The sequence below is a fragment of the Necator americanus genome, chromosome IV (genome assembly GCF_031761385.1).
Source record: "Necator americanus strain Aroian chromosome IV, whole genome shotgun sequence".
Classification (NCBI taxonomy): Eukaryota; Metazoa; Nematoda; class Chromadorea; order Rhabditida; family Ancylostomatidae; genus Necator; species Necator americanus.
This window is the reverse complement of record NC_087374.1, coordinates 26,289,786-26,313,186: the sequence shown is the minus strand read 5'-3', so window position 1 is coordinate 26,313,186 and position 23,401 is coordinate 26,289,786. Positions and strand designations below refer to the sequence as shown.

General features: G+C 38.0%; 2 protein-coding genes across 3 annotated transcripts; both read left to right on the top strand.

Annotated features, from left to right (window-relative positions):
- Positions 1-207: 207 nt before the first annotated feature.
- Positions 208-7,827, top strand: RB195_002752 (uncharacterized protein; the record flags this gene model as incomplete). Of its 2 annotated transcripts, none has more annotated exons than XM_013442061.2 (10): positions 208-210; positions 3,822-3,883; positions 3,942-4,033; positions 4,092-4,302; positions 5,452-5,706; positions 6,299-6,461; positions 6,524-6,625; positions 6,683-6,783; positions 6,840-6,979; positions 7,739-7,827. In XM_013442061.2, 10 exons carry the CDS (start codon positions 208-210, stop codon positions 7,825-7,827), a joined length of 1,218 nt encoding a protein of 405 aa, XP_013297515.2. The 2 variants fall into 2 exon arrangements, with proteins under 2 accessions (XP_013297515.2, XP_064056024.1); XM_064200143.1 differs by lacking the exon at positions 208-210 and adding an exon at positions 1,775-1,801.
- A 2,351-nt stretch (positions 7,828-10,178) lies between these two features.
- On the top strand, positions 10,179-10,541 carry RB195_002751 (uncharacterized protein; the record flags this gene model as incomplete). The annotated part of the gene is made up of 1 exon (XM_064200142.1): positions 10,179-10,541. One exon carries the CDS (start codon positions 10,179-10,181, stop codon positions 10,539-10,541), a length of 363 nt encoding a protein of 120 aa, XP_064056023.1.
- Positions 10,542-23,401: the final 12,860 nt, after the last annotated feature.

The following is a 23,401-nucleotide window of genomic DNA, read 5'->3' as shown; positions in this document are numbered from 1 at the left end:
AACCGTAAAGTACTACATTGTTTTCAAGACGAGAAAATTTTTATTTACGTCAAGTTTTGGAATTAGCGTTCAAATAGTTTCAAATCACATTCCATTTGCAAACATTTCATCCATAAAACTCGCCTTATCTAAAGGTGTGGAAAGCGCCCAACACCCGCCCATCGATAACGATAGTACGGTTCGTCGTGGATCGATACCAGCTTTAACATGGTGAGTTCATATTTCAGTCCATTGAATTCTCGTTATTCTTGAGAAATATTTTCTCGGACACAACTCTTTCAACTCTTTCAATCACCAGTGACTATGAGCTCTGAACGGGAGCACATTAAACAGATAAAGAGAAAAATAGCGCTTTTTTTTCTTCTTATCAGGTTGCGTAGCACACTAGATGGATTTTATCTCCATTTTACTCTACTTAACACTGACCTTGAAACAGTTTTCGATTGAATTGAATGAGAATGAAAGCATGTAAGGAAAGTTAAGAAGAAGAGGAAAAGTTTAAGAATTAAATTTCAGAAAAATGCACTTGATATGATGAGTCTGTGCTCTTGGGCAGGATCTGATCAGCATTTTGAACGGTTTAAAACATCTGATACTTGAAAGAATCACGAAAGACGTGATAACAATAAACGCGGTAGCTAAAGAGAGAATCGAGAAAGAATCAAGATTTTATACATAACATATTGGTATATGGATCGATATTTATGCCATTCCGAGAAAAGGAGCGTTCGCGGCTGGACGGTGTTTGCCAGGTAGAGGAAGTGCGCGAGTTACTGCGGACGCATTGCGGTCATCGCCGTGAACATAAATGCCGGCAAATATGTTCATATGTCATCCTGAAAGTGTTCAGTATTCATAGACATCTATTTTCTCTTGCCGAACAGAACATTTACTCATATATTAGGATAACACTACTTCTAGCGTTACTACCGCAAAGATAAGACCCCGTCGCCTATACAAACATATGTTCGAACAGTGTTGTTGCCCTTGATTGCGTTCAACGTACAGTTGAAAACAATTTTGTACGTCTGTAGTTCCACGGTTAAGCAAGAATATAGCATCAAATTCACACGGATGCTCCCTAAATCAATTTTCAAGAAATCAGTTTGATCACATTTCTACTTAGTTGCATTATACATGTTTGATCCATTACAAAGCCCATTAATGTAGGCAAAAAACTGCGACCTTAGTGCAGAATTGTCTAGAATACCAAAAAAGTTATCTGATAGCCTTTATTGTTGCCATGTTAAGGCTGATGGACGTTTAACAATGATTTTTACTGTCTAATACAGCTTTGATTATGACGTCCTGATCGTAGTCCTCTGAACAGTCCCATAGTTCCTAATATTCGTCCTTTTGTTCAAACGTCTATCGTTTCCTTTTAAAAGAAAATATTTTCTTACGTATATTCATGCATATTATGCATTTTTCTACTTCCGAATGTTCCGAGCTTAGGTAAAGGGCCTCGCGTGAGGATTTCTCAGCTTCTGTTGCAGGAGAATCACATGTCAACCCGCCACACAATTTAATTTTATTTCTTTATGCATCCTTTCACCCATCTTTGAAAGATTCTCTTGGAAATTTTTTAATTCATTATTGAAAATCAAGGATCGCCTATGTAATCACCAAAAGAGGAAAGGGGGAGTTGCGACATTTAAAATCGTCCAGAATATCTTCGAGGTCATCACGCACTTTCAAAGTTTTTTTTTTCGTGCAGGCTTCGTGCGGAGCTTTTAGTGCAGAGTTGCTTCAGACCCTGGAACAGGTGAGACGCATGGGTAAGGTCCGAGTTATAGGGAGGGTGGGCACGGCCCTCCAGGAATTGCCGCGTCTCGCGTTCTCGCCAGGCAACGAAACTTCGATGCGTTTTGGGTGTTTTTCGCACACTGCATCTACCAGTTGTTAGGGTTTCTTCCTGTAGGGAGTGGCCTTGATTGTCTGATTACTTTTCAGCATTTTCCAGAACACTAACTTTTGAGAATACCAGAGAAGAGAAAATCCAAAGTGGGAGCAAAGATACGCAAATAGCCAATAAAGAGGCCAATTTCGCTTGATGGAATTTAGGCGGAATTCTGTTTATTCTAGTGAGCTCTGTTTTTTCCTGTTTTTATTATGGGACACGCTTATGGATGTTTTCAAATAAGTAAGTAAATATGGAATAAATATGATTACTAACTAGGGTAACTTATCAGAGGAAACGCTATCATGCACTGATGCATTCCTCCTCATGTATTCCTTAAGTAAACAGAACAAGAGGTGGTAAACTTAAGATTTAATTGACTATCAGCTGGTCCAAAGTATAATTTGAATGGCGTAGTAATGTTGTTGGATTGTACGAAACTTCTATAAGCAGATACTTCTGGTACTGATCAAATTTCAAAGCATCCTAGAGATCCTAAACAAGTCTTTTTGTACCTGGTCCTCTTTATGCAGAAACCAACACTAATAAGGATAAAGGATAAAGGATAAAGGATGAGGGGAAAAGTCACTGGCGTATCAATCCACTTGGATGCGCCAGCGCGTTTTACTGGAATTCATAATCGTTGAGGTTTACGAACGTGTAAATGGCCTATATAATGACTTGCGGGGCCAACCGACAACTTAGGCAGTGTTTTTATCCTCCCAGACAAGTCTAGTACCAAGTTATCGACCATGGAGGGATGTAAGACTTGGTTTGCTCTAAGGCGGTTTCGAATCCTCGACCGTGTGGGAACAACGGACCCCTAACCGACTGCACCACACTAATAATACTACAGTACTGCAGAGGTGACAGTTATCTTCACTAGTCAGACCTTTTAACCCTGATAAGTGTCTTCTAGTTTATCTCCTTATTTTTCACCTTCGTTTACAAATTTTTAGCTATTGCTTGTAGTTTATATCTCCTAAGTATTAATAAATCTCCACAACTGCCTCAAAAAAAATCTGTACGTACACAATATGAAATCGTATTCTTTATCGAATCGAGTTCTTAAACCCCGCTAGAAAGTTTACGATTTTTTTTTTTTTTTTTTTTTTAAAAAAATAAAAAATTAACAAATAATTTTTCTACTTTTCATTTTTTTTCCTTATTATTCTGTTCACATTTCTAAGGTGTTGGAAAACTCAACTTAATTTTATTTGAACACAATTTATGCATGATATTCTTGAAGATATTCTTATGTCACACCTGTTACTGTTGTTCAGGTTTTTTTTTTATAATAAAATCTGATATAAATGACTTTTTTTGCAATGTTTTCTTTCCATGTTTGCCGCATTGATTCTTCTATTATTTACTAAAAGCAGGGGACGGTAATCTTATTTGTATCGCATGAGTCATGCCCTAAACGCCCAATAGCTACAGATAAAAAAAAATGCGTCAGATGACCCAAACATTTAGACAATTTTGGCGGAGGCCGCACATTATCGCGTAGTCGTGAAACAGATGTGAGTAACTGACTGTTAGTCTGTGACGTCTTAGTGTCTCCTAAAAATACGAAGGTTAGTCATAACGAAAAGCGTAATTGTTGTGTTTTAGAAAAGCAGGAGGAACAACTACTCACACTTTGAAATTTTGAAGAAATATTTCTGATAGACACATTTCAGATTTTCACTTGAATACATCTCAATATATTATCCAATAAAGGTCAAAAATTTTGCATTAGAAAAATCAATAAAAAATAATAAAATGATAAAATAATAAAATAAAAAAGGAAGTGAAACGCGAATTCACTCTATTTTACTTTCTTTTTATTTATATACAACAACAGTTCACCATAAAAGAGAAGAAAGGTTCTTATGTCGCGAACACTAATAAATCATTTCTTCCAAAGTGCTTTTTTCAGCGGAAAACTGACTCCATGGGAATCGAACGACCCACTATCACAAATGGAAATGTCATGCACCAGTGAGTTAAATTTGTCCTCATAAGACTCACCTGGAGATTTTCACGTTCGAAATTTTAGGAGTATGTCATTCCCAGAGTTCGTGTTGGCGACACCTGTACGACTTCCACGAGCAATAATACGGGATACGCCCCCTATTCGGGACATAAGTAGTACGTTAGCTGAGAAATGGGCAGGAAGTTTAAATCAGGACTTAATTGCAAAGTTTAGCCTCTTCCGAATCTCCTATCTATCAACGTCATCGCGTTCGGACTCTAGACTCATCACCATACATTGGCGCTCGTGCTCTTGGTGTTGCTCCTAACGCACATAACACCGTCGGTCCATATTGGTTTCCTGATCATTTGAGTACACGACGCCCGGAAGAGTTTCCTCTTTCGGATATTTTCAATCGGCAACCCATTTCCAACCAAACCAGCAGGTTGGTCAGCAAACCATAAACCTAACTCCTGTTTTCGGCTTTTGGTCTCTTTCTCTTCTATTAGGTTGGGTAACTATTTTTTTACACTTTGAAAAAAATGACGTTTGGAAGCTAAAACACATATTTTTTCTAAGGACTCAAATAAAAGCTATGGTAAGGTTAAAACGACATGAAATACGGTGCAGTTGGTACGAAGCGCTGCGGCGGAGCAGAGCGGTTAGAATATAGAGTGGAAACCATTGCTGACACCATTTCTTGCTGCAGTTGGCGCAGCTGCACCGCCCTTCGTGTCGCTATGACCCCGCTATATTCAGTTGTGAAAGCCAAAGGTATGAAATAGCACCGCGTTCCTGTGGTGCTACGGTTGTAATGCAAATGGAATTACCTTGATTCCGAGCGCTCTTCTTCTACGAGTGGAAGTAGTGTCCTACGGCACGTAAAGCGGCCGCTGACATCAACGAGGAGTTCTACGAAAAGACCAGTGTCCACACTTCCGTCAACAACTGGTTCCGGAGCTTCAACGAGGGAAATTTCTCTTTCTGTTGCCACATTCTAAACACAACCGCGTAGTTCTCGCGGTCAATGCTATGGTGGCAGCTCCTGCTCGACGATCGGATCGCCAACGCCAATGTTTCCTTCCTCAAGGCAACCGCATGCCGTTAAGGGTAGTTGTCACTCCTTTTCTGGGTCCAGAGGATCGTAACTCTCCCAAAAAGATGGACCACTGTGACGGACACTCATGACAACTACATCGACGGATTATTAGGAAATTATAAAATTCTAATAGGTATCTGTGTGTAAAAAAGATAAGTAGCCAACCGGGTATTTTCACCCAACATCCCTCCAGCAATAATACTGCTGCTTCTGTTTGTTCACAAACGTTCGTGTGGTCTTAAAATAATGTGGCGGTAAGAAGGAAACGAGGGAGGTCTTTAGAAAATATTCTACGTAATTTCCTATTCTATTATTACAATATTATTATTATTTTATCATTATTTGAAAAAAAAACTTTGAAAATCCACGGCGAAATTAGAGAAACTATAGTTTTTGAAAACTAGCAAAGAAATATATGAAAATGTGGAAAAGACTTTATCCTCAGAAAATCTTCGGAATATGTTTGAAAGTTCACGGTGCATATGTCACATTAAGGAAAATTTCGGCACCAGCGAACCTAACAACTCTCTATCCTGATCAGTTGATGACTGATCGACTTCCGATGCCGACTACATCGCCAATTGATCACCAAGAGTCATATTTTGGTGAAAATCCACACCAATTACCAAGGGTTGCGCTACATTCAACGGATCCGCTCTCACAACGACAATCTCCTGCTCAAATAGTGGAACGTGGAAGGCCTATGCAGGAAGAATCGGCGGTTTCAAGTCAACGCTCTTCAGCGGACGAGTAAGTTTTTCTAAGTAGGACTGTTTCTTCTTAATAAGTAATACTGTTGTTTTTCCATACGGACGAGTTTTCGCTTAGTAAAAATTTCAACGCAATCAATTTTTTTGCATACCAACTGCTTCTGTCCTTATGAGATCTATGTCAGGCACAGATTAGCAAGATGTTTTTCATGATGAACCTATTTTCTAGAGATCAACAATAAAAACAAGAAGAAAAACTAACATATTGAAATAACTCTTCAGAAAAATGAATTTTTTCAGTACCGTATTTTTGGTGGCGAAAATCACTAAATGATTTACTGTGCACCGTAATTGAGTCTTTGAATAGACACCAAACCGAATTTTAATCCTCTCGTTCCATGCGTTTCACTTTTTTCCCCGCAGATTTTTTCTCAATTGAGTTCAAGTAGATAAATGCACAAACAATTTGCGTGGCAAGCTAAACTCCAAAAAAAATCTGATCCAGAGGTAACCACTCTCCTTGAAACACCGCGATCGTTTTTTCTACGCGCGAAAACCCGTCCTTTTCTTTTTAAAAACTCCCAATTTTACGAAAGAAACTTGCCATTTCACCACCGTTACGTTTTTTTTAGCATGGAAACGATCAATGCACGGGCTCTCAGAGCAAATCCTTTTCTCGGCTATCAACGTTTCATGTTCGCGTTGACCAAATATCCTGCATTGGTGATGACAATGATCGCTCTATGGAATATCACCGGTCGTGGTGATTCCATGCCGAAAAGTGACAGCGAACAAGTATGCGAAACAGTAGTTTCCTATCTATCCTGGTTTTTCTCACTGTATGCATGATATCTCAGGGTGCTTTTTATGCAGCTTTTGGGACTGCAGGAGTTGTTTTTGCATCACAAATACTACTGAGCTCCAATCACTACTATTTGTATAAGAGAGCGAGAAGAATGGTAAGAAAGGTGCCTGTGTGTGGGACTCGTTCCGGTCAATATATTGATTTCTTTCAGAGCTATTTATACCATTTATCTATGGTAGTCACATTCTGTGGTGCAGTAGTATGTATAGTGCTAGCGTCAATAAATTTCAAAAATTTCCGGGATAATTCAAAGTAATATTGCATGTTTTCCAATGGAAATTGCTTTAGAGATGTGCGGATGTTTTCAGATCAACTACTGAGTGTAGATACAAGAACGATTGTGGTTGCTACAGTAATCAGGAACGACTGGCGTATTTGAGTGCGCTGGCAGGAGGTGGCATTATGCTGGTAGTACTGGCAATTAGTACTTTCATATATGGAGGAATTGGTTAGTTTTAATCATGTTAAGTTTTAATTCCACTAATTGGACAATGTCAAGAATGTCCATTCATCCAAAACGGCTACGTCACATCTTCCCTTATTAATCTGTAGCAAAATTCTTCGAAATGAGCGGTACATGTGTTATGAAGTTATTCGTGATACGCTATGCGTAAATAAGGTGCTTTTTGTGGCACAAACCGCTTCAAAGAGAGAAAATCGTTAGGCGAAAACGTGTGGAAAAACTGCCGATCACCCTGGGATTTTTTCCTGCGAATTGGGTAGAATTCGCGATGCGACGTCTCTGTTTTTTTTTTCTTACGATGATGCGCTGTTGATTTTTAGGAAAATTTAACTCGTGATACTACTGTCCTAATTTTGATATTCCTCGGCTTTTTCCCATTACAGAAACGAGATTAATCATTCGTAAGTATTCGTCTCGTTGGAAGACTTGCATTTTAGTTCTGCTCACCATCTGAACGGTTCTTTATTTAGTTAATACCCCTTGGAACAATTTTTTAGTTGTAACGCGGTATGTACAATCGAAGGACTAACAACACATACTACCCTAATTTGTTTTCTGATCAAACATTAGGAAGGCGACAAAATTTAGAACTTTGAAACACATTCGCCGAGTGGACTGAAAAAATCTAGGAATCTTCCAAGTCCCTTCATCCGAAAACATGCATTTGCATGTCCTCACTATTTCCACAACTACATAACCGCACAATTTTAATGACCAAAGACAGTGTTCGGATTTTTTTTTCAGGTCTCAGCCTCATGAAACAACGACTTGCCGCCGAATATGCTAAGAAAGCTCGCGAGAGGACCTACTACAATAACGGATTCCAATATTAACCAGCTTTACTTCATTAGCGTTTTATCCATTTGTACTGATGCACAGATATTATTTTAATAAAATATTATGCATAGTGAAAAAAAAGAGAACACGGGTTAGGCCAATTTTCTTCGTTACGCAAAATAAAGTAGAGGAAGTAGTGGGACGCAGAATACGATATGACCCATCAGGCATTTTCAGGCTTTCAAAAAATGACATTGAATGAGTTCGTTTATTTTTTGTTGATGTCGTATTTTAATTGTTATAAGTACAACACTGCTGTGTCCCAAAATCCGTCTCCATCGCACAAATCAGTCGCAGTGAGCCGGAATCCTTGGAAATTTACAAAACTAAACTATGAAATAAACCCTTCAAAAGCTAATGAGACGCTGATTTCAAATATACTTCCAGAATTTAGTTTTGAGAAAGTATGGACTGAAAACAGCAGAAATTTCACAAACATTTATCGTTTATGTAATTTCCCACCTCTCCAATCCTGTCATTGGCATGGCCCGCGGATATATGTATCTCCGTGAAAGGAAGAGGGGTTCATAGGATTCGCACAGACTTCTGTTCTTTCTGTTTGTTGTTTCTGAAAATGTTCAATATACTCGTAATCAGGAGGTTATCTAGAACATTTTGGTAACCCATCTCATGTGTGGATTGCAAATTTCCATTCTCCGGGAATTAACGGAAGTGCCACATTTAAAGTTAATAGAATGATATACATTAGTATAGAAAACCTATGGAAAATCCGCTCGGAACATTTCTAAGCGAACGATTTGCTCTTGATGACAGTTTAAATTGTGAGTTCCTACATCGTAATTTGTATTTCTATAAATTAACGTAATAAATTCGTGGTTTTATAACTTCTTCGTGATATTCTTCTGCTTTTCTTGAGAACCACATACTTCCGCGGAAAATTAACGGTGCAGGAGTTTGCAATCATTAAACATTCAATATAATTGATCTGGCGAATTTCTGTTATAATAAAAAGCGTTGTACGGATAAGCAAGTCATAGGTGTAGTACTGGAATTAGTCTTATTCCGTAAATGACATTTCCAATCAGGGGCCTAATCCTCAACAGTTCGCTAAATACAGTATTTTATCTATTGTTTTCTTAGGAGGGGGCCTGGTCAAATACTGCAAATTATTACTGTTAATGTCGTCAGTATTGCCATCACGTTTGAATACTGGTGACTGAGCAGTTAGGCAGCTCCCAATTTTTCACGGGCAATATTTCCCCTCCATTATTTAATTTCTTCTCGAAGAATAGAAATAGACGTCTGTTTTGCTAAATTAGACGTGCGTAGAAAGCTGTTGTAAGAGGAAACCGTGGGAAACGATAGACTAAGCACTTTAAACTAAAGACATCGATGTTTCTGTTACGTAGGCAACCGTATCCAACGCACCTATGGGGAACATTTAACCGTCAAAAGTCGTCCTTCACAATTAATCACGTCTGTATGTATGTATATGTTTGATGTTTTATTTTTTCAATGGAAATTATATTGTAATAACTGGAATTTATTGAATATGAGGTAGAAAACTTCATAAAAGATGAGGAAATTCTTTTTTCCGCTCAGAAACTACTATTTTTCAGATGTTAATGGCATCAGGATTAAGCAGGAGATTTGCGAAGATTAAGGATTAAAGAAAGGAAAAGTTTTCTCTCTCCAAATCAGTTTCAAGCTTTTCGAAAGGGAGAGGATTTATGTTAAATACGGGATTTTGTAGCGATAGTATAGTATGCGCTTTTGGTCCGATTCCTCAAAAAATTTATCATCATATCTCAAGTCTTCAATGGAAATTTGCTCGTTTAAAGAGGAACAAAAGAGTTCTCGCTCTTCCACTCAATTTATTTTCGTAAAGTGCATCACCTTTGCAAGATTGTCAAGTACGTCATCCTAGAAGTTAATCGTAGGTTATTATTTCGTGACAGATATAGACAGTCCGTGAGAACGATTTGAGATAACAATCAAGGTCGGTCGCGCGCAACTCTACACGTTCGTTGCACAAATATCCGCGTATTACCATGGTGACTTCAGATGTTATTGTCCTTTGTGGCTTCCATATACGCTCCTTCGGCATACACTTTAACGCTTAGCTTTTCTTTTATCTAATCACAATTTTATGGCATTAAATACTAGACCATTGTTATCTTGTGTTTCCGGATGAACTTATTTGATATCTTCTTTTCGAGCCCTCCTTATTTCGGAGTTATTTGTTGGATATCCACCCCAAAGACAAAAGAGCAGCCACTAGAGTGGGTATTTTGAAGGCGCTTCTGTTGTTGTCTTCAAAATAGTGAGATAAAATGTCTTTAAAAACTTTTTCAGGAGTGTTGAGGATTTAAAAATGCCCTAAATTATGAATGTACATGTTTCGAGCTCTCTGGGCGGGCTTACAGCAGCTCTTAAGAACTCTATCGATTATTTATTATTATTATTATTATTATTATTATTATTATTATTGTTATTATTATTATTATTATTATTATTATTATTATTATTATTATTATTATTATTATTATTATTATTATTATTATTATTATTATTATTATTATTATTATTATTATTATTATTATTATTATTATTATTATTATTATTATTATTATTATTATTATTATTATTATTATTATTATTATTATTATTATTATTATTATTATTATTATTATTATTATTATTATTATTATTATTATTATTATTATTATTATTATTATACATTCATTAACCAATTACGAATCGACATTTACAACAAATACAAATTACAATTACTGTATAAATTGCAATTATGTCTCAGAAATAGTGAGAATTCCAAGAAATGGCCATAAATTATGAATTTACTCGTTTCGAGCTCTTTTGGTGGGTTTACAGTAGTGCGCTTTTCTAGTTGCACGTGGGTGCATAGCTGTATCGTGGTGTTAGAGTTGTAAACACACTTCCGCAAGCTTTGAAAGATTTTATTACTATTTCTCAATGGGAATTAAATGAATTAGAGGAATCCATTTAAAAAAAAATACCACATATAGGTTTGATGTAATTTATAACTCGCTTATGTTCATAATATTCCTCATGAATGATAGGCTGAACTCATTGAAACTTTGTGTTTCCTAAAAATGTAGCAATGAAATGTAGCATTACTTCACATTTTTCTTCTTTCATTTCTTTTCTTCAAATTCTTTAACATCTTTCGATATCCACTTCCTGTGTAATAGCTCTAATGCTGCTGAAAGGTGCTTCTTGTGACAACATTTATGCCTATATCATTTTATCTCAGAAGGAGAGTCTCCGGCGTAATGGACGGTGTTCACAGAGTGCACTGGGAAAAACTTGTTCCCTTCAGTCGAGTATATTTTCATTCATATGAAAGCATATAATGACGAGGCGCTGTCTTTTTCCTCTAACATTTATTGAATCAGGGACTAGTTCTACCTGTTCAATTACGTATAACAATGTATTGATTCAGGTAATTCGAATGAAACTCGTTCCAGTATCATAGAAAGTGGATAGTTGAGAGATTATTTTAGCATCATTGAGAGCTCATCATAAGAATTTCACTTTAGGAAAAGAGTCCGGAAACAATCCTGATGTTTGCTTACATCACAGTTTCGTTTCCTTACATTCGATATAACACTTGAATTCCTTTCAAAAATTGTTTTGATCTGGGCCAGCGCAGCGTCGTTGGTAAGAGGATCGTCTGCTAATGCTCCAGACCTAACTGTGACGACAAATACACTAACTTTATTTTTCGGACATAGTGTTTTAATCAGTCTAAAATCTCAGTAAAATCGAAAATCTGTACTGACGTGGGCGGGTGTAGCCAAGACGATAAGAGGATCGCTTGCGACTCTACGGTTGATGGTACTAAACCGCACTAACCCAACCAAGCCTCTCATCTTTTCGAAATCGGTAAATTGGTAGCAGATTCGACTGAGTGGATAAAAATATTGATTTTATCCATTGGCCGGAATCACGATTCATTTTGTAGACCTTTTATGCGTCGCACGTCGCACGTTACTAAGACCTTGAAGGATTCTGAACTGAAGTCGAATGCGTAGCCACATCCCTAAGGGACTGACCGACCCAACTCACTTCATCACACTTTGCTTTACTTTGATCTATTTTAAATTGTAATCAGAGGAGTATTCCCACGAAGGACGCCTTTCTTTATTTCATTTCCTTTCATTCCTTTCATGTTCATTTAACCCTCATTCTCCCCGTTTCCCTCCCCACTCCCCCTCCCCCCTCCTCGCTTACATAATAAACCTCATTCCGGATATATGTAACTCACTCTAGTTCAGTTCTTACGAATGAATGTCGTCATTCCCTCATAAAAGTTTGTTGTCCCCATAATTTTGAATTAGTGGGAGTTGCGCCATCCTTGTTGACATTCGTCTGGCCAAGATACTCTTTGGGCTTTGCGACGTTTAAAAATTCATAGAAATGGAAAATATTTAGATGGTTGTCACTGGTCACTTGAACCATCACAAATCTCTTGAATATTACCTTGAATCAACCTTGAACCGTGTTCCTGGCAACACGAATACCAAAGCGCGAAATTTTTAGCATCAGGAAACATCACGAAATCAATACTTATTGAGAATAATTCAGCCTTAGATAACTGAGAATTCTTCTAAATTATCACTTAACTTCTTGACCTCATTGGCGGGCTGGTATTATCGCTTGACGCGGTTTGCCGCATTATCGCCGAAGCGCGTCCTGCTTGAGCACAGCTTTGCCTAACCTTCTCGGTCTACAGCAAGAGTTCGCACAGAATCCATCCTTTCGTCACTGTTCCATAGTCTTCGGTCGACAATGTCCAGCAGCGTAACGAAACAAAAAGGTGTCACCGAAAATTTCACGCTCTTTCTACGAAATTGAACTGGGTTTGGGATTTCGCGGTGTGCTTCAAAACGCAATGCTTTCCTGCAATATTTGGGTAATTTCCACCATATAACTGTGCACGTTATATAGCCCGTACATGCCCGGAGGGTATATGTAATGAAATGCCTGATTGCATTTGAGATAAGCAGGACCACCGAGAGCAGGTGCCAATCAGACTTCTTTACACGGCACGCTACATGAAAATTATCAAATACTCTTTTTTATACTACTATAATTTATTAACCACATTATTAAAGTATTCTAGGCTGGTATTTTATTACTACAATTTTAATTAATTAACTAATTAATCGAATGTCCCCGCGAAATTTCAAGATATTATGATAACCTGGCATTTTATTCCAAGGCAGATGTAAACAGGATTCCAAGAAATAATTAATCCAGTTCAATTCGCTGATAATGAGCTCACTGTGAACTTAAAGAACTCCACAAAAGTCATCCTCACATCGTTTCCATTAGATGTAAAAATGATTTTGGATTCTCGCACCACCCTAACGTTTTTCCGTAGAAAAAATGACAACACTTAGGAAGAACGACAAACGAAGGATGATGGGGTCACATCCAAGACGGCGCCACATAACATTTGAGTCTCACTGCACTTATCGGCACATTTAAGAAAACAAGAGTAAAAGTTTTTGAAAGATTTCGTTTTTTCTTTCGTTGTTGTGGAATTGTACAGGAAATAAAATGTGCAAATCAGTTTAGTGGAGTGTCTGCTGAGGAACGTGTGGGAAATTTTTCATATTTGAGATAGTAAATCACCCTTGCTCGAGCGTTGGTCCTATTGCCCCGTTAAGCTCGTGAAATAACAGTTGAGAGACCACGGAGGGCCGGTGCTCGCGCTGCGGGAAACACATGTTTCCGTAGTCGAATCAGTAAAAGTGCACACCCAACATTTGTTAGCGTCACTCAACGACGGGAAAGAGTCCAATTTTATGTCAATTCTATTTTTATTAATTTTTACCAACTCCTATCCAAAATCTGTTGTTGAAGTCGCTCTTGTATACAAGTGCGTTTTCGTAGATCGTAATCAAAAAGTCATCAATCTGTGGAGGAAAGCGCAACCTTTCAACAATGTCAAGGCATGGTAAGACCGGAAGCGAACCGTGTTTTCCCAATCCTTCTTCCTACAGCGGACCACAGAAAAAGCTACCCAGAAATTTCCGACCGCCATTTCCTTACCAGCATAAGAATACCGCGAGAGACTTCGACAAGGTAAAAAATTTTCCTCACAAAGCCATCGCAATAATGGTTCCGATGTGGTGATAACTCATGCGCATTTTAAAAACTGGTTTTCCAGCGTCTCTTCCATTTTGTGCACTGCCTGCTTTTGTTCCTCAGTGACGCCGACCGCACAATGCGTCATCGCCGCATCCGTGCGAACAGGCCATTTACGACATCGAAAATGAATTCTGCACAATGCCCTTGTGATTCCAAAATGACCTTCGTTAGAAAAGTTCTCTTTCCTCCTCGCTTCTGGCCGCATACCGCAACATCTAACGAATTTTCGTTGGAAGTGCAGTTATCGAATAAATTTCCAGCTCAACTACTACGAAATATTCATTTCAGCTTGACTCTTTCTCCTAATTTAATTTCCTTTTTAAGTTTTTTTTTTAACTTTTAGTTTGCAAAGTCAGTCGTAGAACTCGTTTACGACAAAAACGGAGAGAAAAACGTACCTATGAGGGCACGAAATGTACATTTTTCAACATCAATTTATTTTCACAAAAATAGCTACTATTGTTTCTTTGGCTACTTGGCTTGACTCGATATTACATGGCTACCATTCGATCATTCATGAGCTACCACTCAATCCTTCGAAGAAAAAACACGGAAAAGTTGGTGGGAAGCACATACTTGTTTTCCACATGTTTTCGAATATTTCGCTCCATTCTGACGCATTCGATACAATTCATTTGATATCGTCTTTAATGTTGTTTCAATTTTCCTAATTTATTTTTCCCACCGCTTCTTATTTTCTTTCTCACAGTTCCTCTCACATAGTTACATATTTTTCAATTTCTCAATGTAGTCTCCTTCAATTTTGAGCTTCCCACCATCTTTCTTTCCAGTTTTTCTTTCATTCTGTCTTAATACTTTTTTGTTCTCTCTTCTTTTCTAACTGATAGCGCCGCAGTAGCAGATTTTGATTTGCTGTACATTTTTCTCAAAATTAATTGAAACTCGTTAATTAATTTTCATCAGCTACAGTTTGTTTTTTTAAGCAAAAATCATGACCTTTAGAAAAAATGGTCTAATGGTGAGAAATCAAATCAGCCGTGCAGAAAAACAGGCTACTGGTACCCTTCAAAATGCGAAGCTGGAAGCAATTCTTCAGAAACCCTATGAATAAACTCTAAATCGCGTATAACATTAACTAGCTGTTCAGTCTACTTCTGATTTTTTCTTTCCTTTTTGAATGGCTATGTGTTCGAAGAATCCATTCTGCAACGCATAAATTCTTCTCGGAACTCGAGAACTTTCGAAAACACTCTTCTCGAGACAAAATGGAGCCATTTTTTGTTCTGAAAGCGCTCGAATCATCTGAAACATTTCGACGGAACAAGTTTCCCCTAAAGTTCATCGAAGCGTTTTTCCTCGAATTGCATTGCCTTATCGAATTGGTGACATTGAACATTTGCAGAAATAGTTCGTTGGGAATTTTTGAATTTGGGAACTAAAGCAGAGGAATTTTTTTCTCATGATATATATCGTATAACACTGGTTCGCATAAATATGCATGTGTATTTGCTTGACTATTTAGAGCGAGTAAGAACTTGAAAGCATCCATAACACCTCGTTGCCGCTACTAGTCTGGTTTTATGGTCCTTATTAGTTCAACTTCAGGAGCGGAGTAAAATAAATAATATGACTTTTCTTGAGAAATCTGTAGAATTTCTAGCATGAATTTTGGTCGTGGTGATGATTGCACGAAAAATATGCAGAACCTATTAAGGAGACGAGAAAAATAGTAAATAGTTTTATTTGTTTATTTCTTGACCCCTTGTGAATCAGCCGCCATTTTGCTGATAATCCATTTCCTTCAAAAACTGGAAATATTACGAATTTCTCGAGTAATCGTTACTCAAAAAAATTGTCAAAAAAAAAGAAAGAGATAATTTCTCACTATAAATCCGGACTTTAAAAGAGATCTTTCAATTGTTCCTTGAAGGGTCGAGTTGCGTACAGTATCTTTCTTTCTGCACTAAAAAAACATTAAAAATCACCTCACTATCCTATCGATGCGATATATACATACATCGTACACTCTTTGTTATGTAAAAATTATAATAATAAAAATTATAATTGTTGTATAATGGATTCGCAATGATTCGAGAGTTAATATGTAAGCAGAAATATTCCACCGTGCGAAGTGTACCAATCGATACCAATCGATTGACGCTTCTTCGCGCTGCTGCCCAATCGATAATAATTGTCAGTGGGGTAGTAATCGATTATCGATCCGTACAACATTTTCTGCATTAAACAATCGCATTTATCTAAAAAGAATCTAATATAACCTCTGGTTCATGGCAAAGCAGTTACGTGGAACTATCCGGGAGACTCAGATAAGTTCACCTCCATTTATAAAACTCCTGTTTTGTCCGTTAGGACATCGAGTATTGACTTAGAGGGGTGTGTCAATATTTTCCCGTGACTCTCTTTGCTCTTTTTAGTGAGTGAAGAAAAATGAAAGCTATCTGTGCGTATATTTAGTTACATGATGTCATAAGAGCTCTTTTCTTCGGCAGTGGGCGGAGCAACCTGAAACTCTTTCCACATTTCACGAACTGATCAGTTTGTCGGTTTTTAAACTTATTGCTTTTTGTTTTTAAATCATACAAATCTTCGACAAAAGACAGCAAATCAATAATATGTAATAACTGAATAAATGTTAAAAATTAAATAATAAATAAAATAGATAACATAATATAGATAAACTAAAGTGAATGAAACTAAAAATAGTAACAATAATAAACCAAATCAAACCATAGATGTCCAAGCACATAAAATCACACTCTAATTTGTTTTTTGCCTGATTCTCATAGAGTTTCGAGGAAGTCCTTATTTCTTCGCCCTCTCCCATTTGTCAATGAAGGCTATGCTTCATTTTTCATGTCACATCATTTCAATGATCCATGACGTTCCGAGCGATTGAAACCGTGCCACAATCACAGGCCACGCCCCATTGGATCGCGCTAAATGATGCGTGCATGACTCATAATGTTTTGATATGCTGACATATGGCGCAGTTCAAACAAGCCACCTTCGTCGACTGCACGCCGTTTGTAGAAATTTTCTGTTTGGGACCTTCTATTTTATTTATTCCTACACTTTGTAGATTTTCATAGCACAACCTGATAGTAGAAAGCCTCTTTTTCATTTCTTGAGCTTCTGAGCGAGATTGAACGCCACCATCATCATGTTGAAAAGATCTTAGCTTTACGGTCGGGTCATAATTATGGCAAACCATGTTCATCTGGTTCCAGGTCCAGCCAGGTATCTAAACTGTTTACAGTTCATTACACGCAAGTAGGCGGAGCTTTTGTCAATGTTTGTGTGTACGTTTGCGTTGGGCTCTTACACTATGCATACAGTTCTATTGTTAGTGCAGTACGATCTCATTCGAACACAGCAAACATCCGTGTAGTTGTTCTCAAAAGATCAATTAGCCTCGAAGAATTTCACGGAATTCCCAAGGTCGAGTTCGTTCGAGTTCATCGGTTGCACCTCCACTGGAGCTGCATTTTTAAGTTTTGTCCAGAATTTTCCAGTTTTCTTTAGTTGTAGATGTGTTTTCTCGGGTGGGAGTCTGGTCTCATCCAAAATTCGCGAGATTCATGGGAATTCTAATGCGATGTTTTACCTTCAAACGTTCAAAAGCTTCGGAATTCGGCCCTTAGGACTTAAAATCTGCGATTTCGACCTTTTCAAGGTTCAGAGAAGTTCGAAAAATAGATGTGATACATATTACAGTGTAAGGGACATACTGTAATATAAAGTAGTTTATATCACACATATTGTGTCCAATACTACATAAATACCTGCTTCTTAATTCTCAACTATGGTTTGGCCTGAACTTTTCACTGTGCAGTCGCTCATCGCCATTTTTTCTTAAGAACAGTCAAATCTAAAGTACTTTGACCTACAAAAAAGTGCAAAAAGTTCTTGCAGCCCACAAACATTTCCCAATTCCTCTTCCCGAAAATTTCGAAATTTGGCCACTTTCGGACTTCGACCGGCAGAGAGCGAGCTTCATTTTACTTAGATCCAATCATCTTTCTGCCGGTATTTCGTAACAAATTTCTGAAGTAGACAATTTTCGGTGAGCGCTGCAGAATAAGCTTAACTTTCTGTTGATTTTCACTTAAGAAAGACATGTATGGGAAAAGCCATGGTGGAATCGAAAACAGAGTTCAAAACCAAACTTCCTCAAAAAGTTACAGAAAGTAAACAGAAAAGTAATTCAGCAACCCCAGGAATAGCTGCTGTTTAATTTTACAACAAAGGGCCAAGCTTTCAATCAGTCAACAATTCCGCCTTATCAGGTCAGTAGTGATCACTTATCAGTTGATTGAGCTAGTAAACAGAACGTCGTTGGTTTATTCAACAACAAAAAATCTCTTCTCTCCCTAAGCGACTTCTGCTTTTTCATATGAAAAATTCCATTTGCGGATTGTTTTCAAGTGTTCTTTTCACTTCACTCGCTTCACATCAGTTTTCCAGTTCTAGGGATTTATGGATGAAATTGACCTCATTAATACGATTTGTCGTTTCCTTAGTGTACACATATAACAGCATGTGTATTACAGTATAACACAGTAAAAGCTCTTTTTCATAGAATGTGGTACAAAACTGTTCCTTATTTGATTACATATAGGCTGCAGAATCTAAGGTTTTAAGGTTTTTTCTTCCTTGTTTTTTGGATACCTGTTCTTGCTGGAAGTCAAGATGATACAACCTCATTCATCTCCTTTCTTTAGCATAACCTTAATTTTGTCTACATCATTCTGTTTTTTTCGTTGAATAACATCTTCTGAAACGTCTACATAGTTGGTTCAGTACATACTTAATTATTAATAATTGGTTTTTTTATGATCAGAACTTTTTTGTGGTGCGCGATCGAAAATCCAGCAAATTAGTATTTTTTCCTACTAAAGCGGAGGACTTACACTACATATGCATCATTTTAGAGAACCATGCTGTATATACATACTACCTTGCTATTGTCAGAATATTCTCGTAATGACATCCAGAAAATAAATAGATAATAAAATATTGAAAAAAGCTGGTTGCAGCAACAACTTACACTTTTACAGTAGATGATAGTGGTATTAATGAGAAGTAGAGAGAAAGGCAAATATTTTGATATGAGATGCAAAAATATGGTAAAAAATTAAAAGCAGACTGTGGTTTCATGTTGCGGACGGTCCTTGTATCGAAACAAGGACACCTCAGCTGTTCCAATGATTCATGTCGAGCAAGCGCTTGGTTCTTAGAGGAAACGCTGGACACTGCTTCGATGGGACCGGACCTCGTCTGGAGAAGGTGGATCTGCCTCCACCCTCAATTTCTTAGCATTATGGCGCTCGAAACTTTATCGTACTGTACAGTACAGTACAATTTGGGACCATGCTTTACAGTACCTGACCATCAGTGCTCTGTTTTACCACTGCCTTCCAGTAAAAATGCATAGTTTTCTACTGTTCTATTCCTACTTACTTAGCGACTGATAGTTTCCACAGTCATTCGATTTTCTACTACAGAATCTATGTTTTATACAGTTTTTATTTTAGAATGATTGACCGTAAAAGTTTTCCTTCACTCAAAAAAAAGTTTGAAGATGGATGATTGCTAGTCCATCTCAAGTCGTTCCGGCACTCAATTCACTCAACATCCACTAAAAGCTGTCCTGTTTTCCCGGAGGGATTTCAGCCGATTCTCGTCCGTCTCTTGGACATATTCGGGACCGCCCGCCACAGATTTTTCTGATGCGGCGGCGATTACTTGTCCTTCCGCTGTTTACACATAGAGAAACAGCGGAAATAAGGGGAAAAACGGCAGTGGATTCGATTCGATTAAAAGACGCTGACGATGTTAGCTGAAACCTTTCTCGGAGACACTAACACGGCGCCGACGAGCCGCTTCCAGCACAGCTCTATATCGATCCGGTGTTACCAATTTCTTTCAGCATTCAACGTCTTTTTACTAGTTCTAGTTTCTTTGTACTCTCCTATCGTTTTCTCGCAATCTCACGAACTCTCGTAACTTCATTATTTTTTGTTCATTTCTCGATTTCAGTGTTGAAACTGAAGCTGAAATGCTACCGTATGACATTTCCATTCAAATAACCACCGTTTTTAGGTCGACGTCTTCTCCAAATAGATCTATGAGCCAGAAACCTTATTCGAACTTTTTTCCCTTTCAGCTACAACGCTGTTTTCTTTTTTTTTTCATCGATTCCCATTTCGGAAGCTTGTACAATTTTCCCTTTTCACTTTGCTTTTGTTTGCTTCACTTTGCTATTTGTACACCTTGCCAACAATCCCATGCATGCTATTCCATCCGCTCTCACACGGTTCTTATGTGTGCGAGCTTCAAACGCTACGTTTTATCCTTGACAGCACACTTTTTTCTTGGGATGCGTGAGCTAAAAACAACAAAGCACGGCGAATTTGAAATTTTCTGCGACTCTACTATTTATTTAGTAATTTTTTCACCTATTTCCTCATTCATTCTTCAGTAATCCACGAAAAACGTTACCTTCTATCTCACAGTTGCGATTCTCGAAGATACGTTTGGATGCTATTTTCACTGCGCGTGAACGCCGGCGACGAAGATAATGAACCGGCGATTTTACTTGATATGGTAGTAGTATTCCGATTTGACCATTTGGCCACAATCACTATGCCTCAGGAATAACTACTTCTGACGTCGGTCCAACAATATTCCAGATACACCTACACTTCATATAAAGTTCCCTTAAAAATATTTCTAAATTATCTCCTTTTACACCTTCTGAACAAAGTAAAACACAAGTTTGTTCTTTAAAGGGAAAAGTTCACTTATCGTACTATGTACTATAACTGTTCTCACTGGGTTTAGTTCCTTATCTGATCGTTTTATTGTGAATAGAATGTTCATTTTTCATATATTACTTTTAGAAAAACTCGTCATGATGATGATCCAGGCTTCGTGGTTCTAGCCTGAGTCGGACGTCGTAATAATCCTTTATGTTCGGCTAATGTTCCGGCGAGCTCGCTTCCTTCAGAGCCTAAAAAACCACACTTCTACTTGTAGCTATGAGATCCGGTGGTACACTTAGTATTTTCCTTGTTGGACAGTTAAGGGATTTGATCGCATAGACCATGTTCAATTTCACCTACTCAGACTCAAAAGAAGGCGAATATGCCGAAAAGCTCGCTAATATGTAATAAAGGATTATAACAATCTCATGTCCGCCTCAACCTAAGAAACAAATTTTAAAAAATTATTTTTACTTTATCTGATGAGGAATTCCAAGGAATTTATAGCGAGAGTAACTGTTTGTGGTAGAGGAGATCAAATAAAACACTCAACACACTGAGAACGCTTATCTATTACTTATTCTGTCATGGGACCCATTTTCTCTTCTTCCGATGGTATTACCAGGTCTTTTGCAATCTTGTAAATTTGAATCCACGATTTCGTGTTACGAAAGAAACATTAGTCAGCAAGTCCTCTTTTTCGTTCTCCTATAAAGGCGTCGGTAACGAAAATCAGATTTGTCGAAAAACTCATGCAATATCATTGCATTTGTAATGAGGAAGAAAGTCATAGAGCTGTCTTCGCCTCGTACAAGTAAAAAGTGAAGCGAGAAGTGGTCCCATTCAGCTTCTATCGAAGTTTGGATTCTCGCTTTTGTTGCTGGCATGCTCACATTTCAAATCCCTACATGACCCTGAACACTTCTTTAACACTTCTTTTTATCATTGAGTCTCTAATTTACGTACTATTTCGCTCCTTGCTCTCTGTGCCCATTATTTGGTGCTAATAAGTTTTTTTTTTCAAAGGAAGGGACAAGCTACTACTTCTCGCTTCGTTTCACTTAGTATACTTAGGGAATTGCGTATCGACATGAAATCTCGGCGAATTCGACTTACAATTTTTTGCTGGTATCGTCGGAGCAGCGTATGTTATCTAGTATTGTTGGCTTCAGAAAAACATCCAGAAAATGGCGACGGGATTGATTAAGTCCGTTTCCAAATGTCCCTCCCGAGGCCGGATTAGAGGAGGAGGAGCACAACTGACCATTCCGGGGCTTTACATGTATCCCTCGTTAAGTTTGATACCGGATCGTAAACAACGGCCAGAACTAAGAGGTTGTTTTTGCTCCATATTATGCCGCAAATCGTTACAAGCCTCAAAATTTCTACTCACGATTCTCTCTATATCCCTATTGCTCCTTTCTCCCAGGTAAAAAAAAATTAACACATCATAGAGAACAAACACATCACCGCCTTGGTACTAGGAGTCTCGTACTCCTAGTACATGCTATTTGGGTGCATTTAACGACGAAGCACGTTTAATTGAAAATGCTGGATTGCGTACGTATTGAACGCGTCAGATGCACATGCCTCAAGTGTCATGACGCATTCGCACAATCTGACATCAATCCCAAGGTCACATTCAGTTGCCGGAGCCGATATTCTCAATTGATTTTTTTTTCTCGAGTTCACTTTACCCCGTCGACTGTTCGCCTCACCGACTTTGCCCAAGGGGTCCAGGATTTTTTCTTTTCTCTTTCTCCTTTTTCTAGAAATCTCCTTCCATTCCGAATTGCAGCGATCAAAACTTAAGTAGGTTTTAGACATAACATCAGTGTCAAAGAAAGGTAACCATTTGGTATGAGGAATCCCAAAACCTGAGGAAACCTGGGATCATTTCTTTTTTTCCACTTGAAAAATACAGACAATAGTTAAACGCATTCGCAAAAGGTTCCAATGCCCCACGATAAAAATTTTTTGCTTTAGAAGATTGTGTATTTTGACTTTCAAATTCTTCTGATATATGTTTTTATTTTTATTTCAAAACAAATGTTCACGCGAACGGAACAGTTCAGTTTCGACCTTTCCTTTTTCTGCATTTAATCAAGTTGTTAAAACTGCAGGAACGATATGCAACCTGCAGAATTAAGCCGTTCTAAGCGGAAAGCCGTTCAGGAAGAAAAATAAGGATAAAAATAATGGAAATTAGTTGTTGAGATATAGAGCAACGTATTTGTTGTCGCAATGCTTCGTATCGCTGCCTCATGCCCCTCCTCGCTCTTGCGTACTGCCATTGTCATCTTCAAATATGATTTCGAAAGGCGCTACATCTGCCGGTAATTTTTCCTGCCATAGGGTCCATATTACAGATCCACCGCGAAAAAAAAACTGCACCTGCGGTGTTCATGGATTCCGGATCGGGTTGCGTGCCTTTGATATGTTATTATGTTGTCTACAGCGGTGACTGCGGCTACTGTATTCATCGATTCCTGTTACTGTGTTTATTGACAGTATGGCTCATATGTACCTGTGAAAAGATCCCATCTACTTGAAAATTGCAATAGGCTAAAGCTTCCTTTTTTGGCGCATCACGTATCGATCCACTTCGCGATGTAATAGTTTGTAACTGCTTGCAGCGTTCTGCGTCCTGACTCGCGCGAAG